The 10,656-nt window shown below is 32.1% G+C and overlaps 1 protein-coding gene across 1 annotated transcript; it reads left to right on the forward strand.

The window, feature by feature from the left end:
- Positions 1 to 4,841: 4,841 nt before the first annotated feature.
- On the forward strand, positions 4,842 to 6,197 carry LOC122597930. Its single transcript, XM_043770523.1, has one exon. The coding sequence runs from the start codon at positions 4,898 to 4,900 to the stop codon at positions 5,900 to 5,902; it is 1,005 nt and encodes a 334-aa protein (XP_043626458.1). The 5' UTR covers positions 4,842 to 4,897; the 3' UTR covers positions 5,903 to 6,197.
- The last annotated feature ends 4,459 nt before the right edge of the window (positions 6,198 to 10,656 follow it).

Here is a 10,656-nt window from a genome sequence, read left to right on the forward strand (position 1 = left end):
CACATTTCGTCCTTACTATTTGCTTTTGGTCACAAATTCGTCCCTTAGCTTCTTTTGGCAAATGTCTAGCTAACTCAGTCGTTAAGTCAAGTAATGTTTAATGCTCAACACCACATGAGGATAGAAATGTCATTTTACATCTTTCATTCGAAAACTTACATGAACGATTTATGCAAATAATTAATACTTACACGCACCATTTTTCTTCCTCACCCTTACCCTTTTCTTCTAAATCGGCAACTATCGTACTATAAATTGACCAGGCCACATTCACAAACATCAAAGCCAAATCAAATAAAATCCATGGTCTACAAAATAATTTAATACATATAAACAATATGTGAAAAATTAAAACAAATTAACCAAGCCATTACTAAAAATGTAGCAGAAAACAAATACAAGTTAGCCTATTATTGTTTACGTTCCAATTTCATACTAAATATACAAAATTACAAAGTACTAAAAATTCGATCTGTGAAAAAATATTTAACGATCGACTTATGTTTTATGATGCAAACTTTGACACGTAAAGGAAGTTGTCATTCAATTTAAGAAAACTTCGAAAGAGAGTAGACGAATTTATCAATATATCTCAAAGCTAGTTTTGTTTATGCGTCCCACTTGATTTGTAGGTTGCCTTCTATGAACCAACCTATAATGTGGTGTCCACACGACCACACTTGATAATTATGTTTTCTAGTGTGAGGTTTGACTAGCCACTCTTGCAAACTCTGTTTTTTAAGGCGGTGGATTCTAAACGTTTGCATACTATATAATTATAAGATAGAGATCAAATGAGAAGCTAACTTAAGAAGAGAAATAAGAGAATATTCATTTTAATTGTTTTTTTGAATTTTTTTTTTTTTCACTTCTTTCATTCTCTTTTTAACTAATTAATTAATTCCATATAAAAAATTTTAGAAATATTTATTTTCAAAGGGCGTAACCCGTAAACTATAGGCGAAACTCTCAGTCTATGGCGTAGCCATGATAGCTAAGAGCGAAGCCCGTTAGATAAATCACCCCATCACCGATCACCCCTTATGACCTATCACCCTTTATAACCTATCACTCCCACCAGCTACCCTTTACAAATATCTTTAAAAGCGAAGCCCGTACCGTACCCTTACATGCATGTATAACTCACTGACTCAGGTTAAAAAAAATAGTTTTTAAAATTTTATTTTTTATGGATTAAGTTAATTAAAAAAAGAATTAAAAAAAAGTAAAAATCAAAAAATATCAAAAAACAACCTAGATATATATATATATATATAAAAAAAATAACATTTTTTCCCTTCTCTTTTTAAGAATTTTCTTTCTAGATCTCCACTCATGATTATATATGGTCTTACAAAAGTTTATGACACTCGATCTTAAATTTCTTGCGACTGTTCAATTTAGAAATACTCATTTTTAACTACTTATATGACATAGGTTGGTTATGTACGATATTTTGCATGAGAAATATTCAAACTCCCATGCACCTTTATAATTATCATTTTGGTACTTTAATTAATGGCATAATAATACACATCAAAATTAATTTGACATCATTTTGGAGAATGGTGCACGAGTTCATTGGCCATTTCTCATGTCATCACTTATCAATGCTACGTTCCTTCTATATACAAACTTATTGAAGGCAACAAATATGCGCATACAATAATTAATTAAATTATTATATATGTGCATTTAGTTAATTAGTTACGTTTAGAAAAATCAAATCAAAATCCCTAGGTATACCTAGATTAAGAAATTCATTGCGTACTTAAACTATCCGTTGCAAAATGATGATATGACAAAATATAATTTTTTAATATTATTTTTTGTTTTTTTTGGAATGGCAACTTTCTATTAGTTAACTCATCAGTCTGAATCCACCATTTCTCAAATGATGATATATGACAAAATAGTTAACTTTCTGTTATAACTAATCAACGATAGTATGAATCATAATTTGTAAACTACATATGCAATATATAACCGAAAATCAAAAGTAATAGGGTAGGCCGCTAAGGTAGCGAAAGTAATGATAGATCTTTGCCTACAAAATGGGACCTACAAACAATCTATCAAATCCTATCTTACGTCTATATGGTAGAAGTTAACATCATCAGGCAAAAGTCAACCCGATCAAGGTATTAGCGTCGACGTCGCCACTAATACTCTAACATTGACAGGGGGTCCGCTAATTTCTCATTCAGATTTACCATCACAGACATGGGGGTCCGCAGTATTAGCGGCGACGGTCGCTGCTAATACCCTTTGTGGTGGGGTTACACATTTTCCCCTGGTGGGGTTACACATCCTAACTGAATATCTATATCTATAGAAAAGTGATATTTCAATCATTTACAATAATTTCTGCATCAAACAATTATACACTGCGTAATGAATTTTATACTTTTGTTGTAGATGACTAAAAGTTATTGTATGAATATCACTCCCCATATCTATATTATATTATAAAGCAAATAGCCTTTTATTTAAAATTTTAAGTTTTAACATTTACGTCCTAAAGGAAGATTATAAATCATCCTAAAAATCCTCCTAAAACTATAAGGATGTGACATGTGTTATCCACTAATTCTCCTTCCTAATCTTGCTCCTGATTTTTTCACATGTCACCATCTCATGATTAAGAAGATCTTTAGGCCATTTTGTTAGGAGAATTAATCATTTTCCCTTCCTAAAATGTAACTTCTATCTATTATATATTTACTTAAAATAATTATGATATATGTTGAGTCTTGGATTCGCTGACCAGACTTGCTCGCTGACGTGTGTCGTCAGTAAGTCTTCAGCGAGTCCAGTGACTCTCTTCAGCGGGTTGTATGCTGCCCAAATGTTTGTCATGGCGGGAACTATTCAAACCATATGTAGACAAGAGTCACATGGTGATTCTTCCAACTGTAACATACCTCATATGGCAAAGGTACATGATGGGACCAAAACTTGGGTCTTCTCTCTCATACCCATTTTGGTAAAGAAGACAAGAGCTCCTACATGGAAGTACTAGGAGCCAATGGGATGTCGACAACCACCATCTATCACCATCAAAGGAAGGCTGTGTTGCCCTAATTCTTCCTCTATATAAAGCAACACAACCGCATTGTATCAAGTGTGTTAGTCACCCTTAAAGTGTGTGTCACTTGTAATTGTTTAAGTTTGTAGTGTGTCTAGACTTAGCAATTACCTTGTTCATTTGTATTCTTGTAAGTCAAGTTTGTAAGATCGACCATGTATTCATCGTTTAATCAATGATATATATGATTATACTTGCATTGATTTATTACAATTGAACTTGTCATTGTTCTTGTTGTTTATCTTCTTATTTACTTTCTTGTCTAGCTTAACTATAACATGAGTTGTGCATTCGTGGACTGTCAATATACTTTCTCTCTCTTTTCAAATCTCAACAACTCATTTCTTTTTCTCTCCTTCATAAATCATTTATTTCTCTAATTTATTTAAAATCTTTTATCTCAAAAATCGTATATCGATAAATTATAAAATTTAAATGTATATCTTAAAATTTCATGATCTTTCAATAAAGAGGTCATTCGATATACTTTTGACAAATTTTTAAATACTGAGACGGAGCCCGTACGGCTAAAGCCGGAGTTCGTCACGTAGTTCAATCTATATATCTTTTCTGAATTTCCAACGTAATTTCGTAAAACTAATCCCTAGCTACATACATTACTTAATTATGAATTAGTAAGACTAGTACAGTACTCATGCAATTCGTCGGTGGTAATGACGACAACTATTGATTATGATGGTCGTATTGTCGAGCGATATAATTGATGGAATGTAACGGGAGTAAAGGGCTTTAAGTATAGAGTTTCGATCAACAAATTGAGTAATTTATAATAACTATTTTCATAGTGGGTATTCATAAAAAAATCATTGTGTCATTTTTAAGTTAACTTTTTTGTAGCTTTTTGTTTAAAGAGCGGGACTAAATTTTTTGTCAAAAAGTAAAAACTAATGAATTGTTCAATTGGAAATGATAACATAATAGCCGATTAGAAGAAGTTCTATCATGCATATACATGCAATATATATACCAACCAATTAATGATCTTATTTGTTTGGAAAATAATAAATCAATCTAATTTGTATGTATAAAAATCAATATGTAATATTTTAGGTTGTTTTTAGACATATAAATTAAGTTAACTTATCATTATCCCGAAAAACTAAATAAATTAACAAAACCGTAAGTATTATTAAAACTATAATTATCATTAACCAGTCAAATTTGTTTATGGTAAAGACAAAACATATAAAAAAACATGTACTTTCAAAAGTTTATGTCAAGATATCAACTCCATTGTTATTACTCAGAATCGTCTGATATACAACAAAAAAGTAGTTCTCTATTTTTCGTTGTTCTAAAAATATAAAATTCCAACACCCGATATCTAGTTTGAATTTTAAGACGTTAATTTTCAAATTAACTTACCATTACTTTAGATATTATATTGCTGCGTACTAATTTTTCAAAAATACTAACAATGATTGATGATGAGTTATGTGGAATAAAATGGCTATTAGACGAAACAAATATATCTTGAACTTGAAGTAAACAACGATTAAAGAAAACAAAAAGGAAAGAATACAAATATCGGCGTCATCAAAAGTGTACAAAGATACATGGAATTAGAGAGTTTGCATAGCTTTAGTCTTCCACCCTATCACGTGCCTTGCTTAGTCAATATTTGCACAATTCCCTTATACTTTTCAAATCAAAACAATAATTGAAATCCATGCGCTTTTTTGGCCTTATAAATAAGCACATCTACAAGTATTTTCTCGCTCCCATTCCAAACACGACAATAACCTGTCCCAATAACAATCCATCCATAACAACAACAAATTAGTTAAAATGCTTACTCAAGTTGCTTACAATTTTCCATCCCTAGAATCCATTCAAAAATATCTTTTTGATGATCATGTAGAGATTTTTCCCGATAATACTTATCAAAATAGTTATAATGTTAATGATTGCACCTTTCTTGAGAATTCGCAGGAATTCTCTACAAACATTTATAACGACTTCAGTTCATCGAAGTCATCCGGGCTGTCGTCTAGCCCGAGTTCTTGCCTGAATTTCCCGAGTCTTTTGGATGATCAAGATGTATCGTCACTAAATATCGATGATGATTCGTTCGACATTTGTAAACTTTTAAATGATGATAATAGTCATGAACAAAATCTTGCCCTTCCTGACTTGTCATGTATCATAGACAACAACAACCAACAAATGTTTCAAGAAACGGATATCGAATGGATGAATGAAATTCCAAGCATGTTCAATGACGAGACACAAGAAGAATTAGCAACCGAATTATTATTACCTCCAGCCGTGGATGGTAATCATCTTGCTTGCAATAATAATAGCCCTCAGAAACCCGAGAAAAAGACTCTAAACTGGGATTTCTCAACCGGAAACGTAATTCCAGTTAAAGAAGAAGCCAATATTTGTGACAAGAGAGACAAAGAGAACAATGTGACAATTTCACCGCTCCCATTTCAGTCACATAGGTGCTATAGAGGGATAAGACGTAGGCCGTGGGGAAAGTACACGGCCGAGATGAGGAACCCTGACAAGAAAGGTTCGAGATTGTGGCTAGGGACATACAAGACACCAGAAGAAGCAGCCATGGCTTACGATCGAGCTGCTTTCAAGCATCGTGGCTCTCAAGCTTTGCTTAATTTCCCTCATTTAATCTCGTTGCATGACAAAGAGCCAGAAAATTGGACCACTAGAAAGAGAAATTCAGCGACGCTAGAATCCTCCTCCTCATCTAGTTCTTCGTCGTCGGGGGGATCATCAAATGACAAGAACATGAAGAAGAAGAAGAAAGTGAAGAGTTATAGTAAAGTTTGAAGACTATGATCATTAATTAATTTGATGGTAAAAAAAAAAAAAAACTAGCTAATTAATTAATTGCATGTGGCGCAATGTACATAGTCATGTCGCGAACAAAATAAAATATGAACGTCCTGGCGTATATTGCAAATTACGTACTGGCCGGCCTGTGAACTAGAAATGTAATTAACTAGTTGAAAATGGAGAGAGTATGAATAGTTTTCCAACAAAGAAATGTACTTTGTATCTCTTCTTCATCATGTATACATTTGTTCGATCATCTATAACTAATTAATTAACCTCTGTTGATCGACATTGTTAGCCTTTACTTCCATATACGCTTAATTGATTAACATGTTGAATACGTATATAGTACTCAGAAAATTAAAAAGTATTAATTAATTACTTTCTATTATTTTTATGAACTTTAAGCTCAAAGTTAATTATTAAAGATATGTAGATTATTGCATGCTAAATATCATGATATTCACATTCACACTTGTATACTCTTGAACATGAAGATCATGCATACTCTTGAAGTCTAAATTAGCTTTCAAGTTGATCCCTACGCTATATATATTTGTATTCTTGATGAGAATTAAAAATCTTGTGTTAAGTTATATACTTATATCTGATATAATAATCCATATATCAATATAATATAAAATAGGGTTTAGTGGTATCTTAGAATGTAAAATTTTTACAAGAAAGATAATAGTATATATCGAACTTTAATTATGTGTATTGTATGTATATAATGAACTCTTACATCTCGGTTATTGTATGTATTTGGATATATATGACAATTACATGTCAAGATGAAGGATCAATCTGCCAATCAAGCCAAGCGAGTTTACAATTATTCTTGCACCTATTACATATCCAGTTAAAAGTAACTATATCGTCGAAGATGGCTTGTGGTTTAGTTTCTTTGAGATGGAAACACATGAGATTGCGATTCTTCCATAGCATCCAAAAAACAGTTTGTATCACTGCATCAAAGTGGGAAGCTAGGAGCATCCAGGCCAGTTTGTCCACCCACGTCAAATGGTCGTCGGTCGATAACCAAGGGGATTGCGGGATTTGATATCTTCCACCAATCATGAACAAGCAGGGCCCAAACCTTCTTAATTAGCTAGCTATATGGCAGTTGACGAACAGGTGGAGAGAAGTTTCGATTTCCTTATCACATAACCGATAGAGAGCCGAGTGAATATCAATGCTTCTATCTATCAGATTTACTAGTTTTTATAATTAGTCGGGTATATACAATAACTGGAATTTAAAAAGTCATTACATATTATGTCATTCCTCAAAAGTAAAAAAAAATAAATAAATTCGCGGCACATTTCGTGATGAAAATATTGTCGCTAACGTAATCTCACAATACAAACTCTATCCAAAAATAATTCCCACCATATTTTAATTTTGAGTGTTTTATGTTCATTTTGATTTGTATATTTTTGAACTATTAGGTGTTGATTTAGAGTTTTCCGGCAAATATCCGTTTCCTTGTGAAGAGTTCAGTTTCGGATTGGATAGGGTTTGTTTCGGGATATATATTCAGGGGAAGGCTTTTTTGGGTTTGGTTTTGGATTTTTTAAGCGAAGGGGTTTTGTGTTTCGATCAAGATAGTTTGGGTTTAGTATTGGTTTAATTTGGTTTTTGGTCTTGTTTAGGATTTTTCGGCCACACATGCATCTTGGCTCTAATAACCCTAACTTCTTTTCGTTAATAATCTTCCATTCAGTATATAATCGAAACCGGCTCAAGCATTTTTGTGACTCTAGGCAAGAACAATTTTGAGGGCTTTATTTTAAGGTTTCTAATTACTTTTTTTGTACAAATCAATTTTGGAATTCCGTCACCGTTTTGGTTCATGCCCATAACTTATCAAACCAATAAGTCACGCGTTAGAGCACTTTAGAACATTAAGTATTTTCATAACTAAAGTCAATCTATTACTACTACAAACAAACCCAATCACAAATCTATAAAAGAAAAATATACACTCACATATGCATATAAACGTTTGTATGTATCGGTAATGAAAGAAAAAAAAACAACAAACAATCAAAAATCAAAAAATAAATAAAAGCAAAGAATCTCAAAATGCTTAATATTTCAAAAGAGACTTACTTATAACATCACTAAAGTTATAAACATTAATAAATAATAATAAAGATAAGTAGAAACACTTGTATGTACTTAGTAGTATGTAGATAAATAATATGAATGGTTGCTAGGAGAGAGGCAAATTAAAAGTCATCAGAAATCACTGTTGTTGGTAGGGGAGTGGAGATCTTTTATACTTGTATCATATTTTTATTTATATTTTAATTTAAATAAGAAAAACATATTAACATTATCAACTACTACAATTTTGGGGCCTTGACTCATCTTGGGCTCTAGGTTGTCGCCTAGCCTATCATACCTGTATAACTTCGGTCACTAATTCTCACGTGAATAATTAATCAATAATTAATTGATTAAAGATGCAAAATGTATGAAACAAGCTTTTGTGTGGTGTAATAATGTAATCGCCCACCAATTGATCACTACCGCCCATGTGACCATATAATTAAGTTCACAAGTGCGTAAATTATAGGTTCAAATCTTTAAAAAAAATAAAAATAAAGAAACTATATCGTGTGACTTATATGCGAGAATGGTATCTCATTCGGAATGAGTTTTATGCAATGTGTGATTTGAATACCAAAGAGGGTATATGAGATCAGAGAGTTTCTACCCATTTATTCTCTTTTTTAAATTTAGTGATGAAGTTGTCCGCCGCATGATGAGTTAACTATTAACCATATACCGGAGTAGATGTATTGGTTAATTGTGTTAACTTTTTAACATGCAATGAGGTTAAAAGGAAACAACTCATAAAGTAAACAAATAAAACAATCATTCCCCATTAAATGGAAATGTTATGTGTCATGTTCGATACCGATAAAACATGAAAGCCATCAAAATTAATTGGTTTTTGTATGTGATGCATCATATTTTAAGTAGCTGTGCTATGTGAATCTTCGTGATCGATATTAGTAAATTACAAATTTGTTATTACCTACAATATATTTCAGCTTATGCTAATTAACTTGTTTTGAAAAACAAATTTAATTAGCCATCTAAATTAATTGTAATTTAGTACAGTCCTTCATAGACAAAAGTTATAAGATACAAAACTATAAAGTAGTTGTCACATCTTTGACCCATGCAAATTTGACCGTATTGTTTATTAATTCACCCCGAACTTATATCGCCACAAAAGCATCAAGAATGATCCACCTGAAATGTAGGCATGGTATGTGTATCAAAGATGTTACATGTTCCCTTAAACCAATTTCTCGTATAATGTTCCATGTAAAAAATTCGATGGGAATCGTCCTAGGAGAATATCATGCATGATCAATGATCGATCATCAGCAACTAAGTGATAAAAAACACTCACGTTAGAATGGGGTAAGTAGTTATCCCTACAAACCAACTCTGAATAATAGGATATACGAGTTGAGTCGATAGGTATTCAATGATAGTGCCGGGCTCGAGTTCCCCATTTAATTACCCTTTCTAATTAGTTAGCTAGAGACTTAAACTATTATTAATTTATTAACTGGCTAGTACTTGACTTAATTTGTTGCTAATAAAATATATTATCGAGTAAATCTTTTTCAATTGAGTTGTGTGTAAGACAATTTTATAAATGTGATTAACTAAGGATATAATTGAATAACCAATGTCCTTGTATAAGAATATAGACAATAATATTCGGAAAAACAAATTAAACATAATATGGTGGTAAATCAAAATGGGATCCACAAACAAGCCGTAAACAACAAGAACAAGAGGGATTAAAATAATTTTCAACAAAGGTTAGTAATCTATCATGGCAAAAAGTTAGGTAAATGTATAAATTAACATGTACATTTTTACCAAAATAATTCGTCGATGTGGGTCCACAAACAAGCTTCGGTAATTTTGATTTACAGAATAGTGGAATACTTTCTACAAAAATCACCTATGTGCAAAAGCATGTCAGCATTGTTTTGCAGGATAAGCTAATATTGTCTACAGGACTTAACACACATGTGGATCAGGCATAAGTGTGAAGAAGCAGGTCGCATGGCTGAGAGGGTCCACCAAAATGACTATAATTTATGCTAAGGGACTGCGTTTTGGGCGAATGACCATCGATTGTTACAACGAGGAGCACGTCAAGGCAAACCCATCATTCAGAGTAACACTATGTTATTTTAGTGGCATCTTTGTTACTCTCTCCGTCCGATTTTAATTATCCTATTTTGCCTGGTCAAGTTTTTTTTCTTTCAACTTTGACCGTGGATTTTTTTGTTTGTGTTATACATTAGTTGATAAAAGTTATATCAATGAAAAGTACATTTAAAACTCAATCAATTTATATGTATTATATCAAGTGTCATATAACACAAACAAAAATATATATGGTCAAAGTTGAATGAAAAAGACTAAAAAATCAAAACTAGAACACTTAATATGGGACGGGGTGAGTATTATTTTTTCCTAAAGTATTTTGGTCTTTGTTGGTGGGCTTACGTTTGGGCCAAGGGGCATTGAAGGTCAGCTTGAATTAAGTTCCCAATTTAAGAGTAAAGTCATTAATCAGTTTTAATGTATATCACTGCCTTGCATTTAAAATTCCCTGATCATCACAGATTCACATGTATTCTAAAAATCGACCTGTTGGATCTTGTTTTTCTAAATTCATACACTACATCAATATCTCTGTA

This window comes from Erigeron canadensis, chromosome 4, assembly GCF_010389155.1.
Source record: "Erigeron canadensis isolate Cc75 chromosome 4, C_canadensis_v1, whole genome shotgun sequence".
Taxonomy (NCBI): domain Eukaryota; kingdom Viridiplantae; phylum Streptophyta; class Magnoliopsida; order Asterales; family Asteraceae; genus Erigeron; species Erigeron canadensis.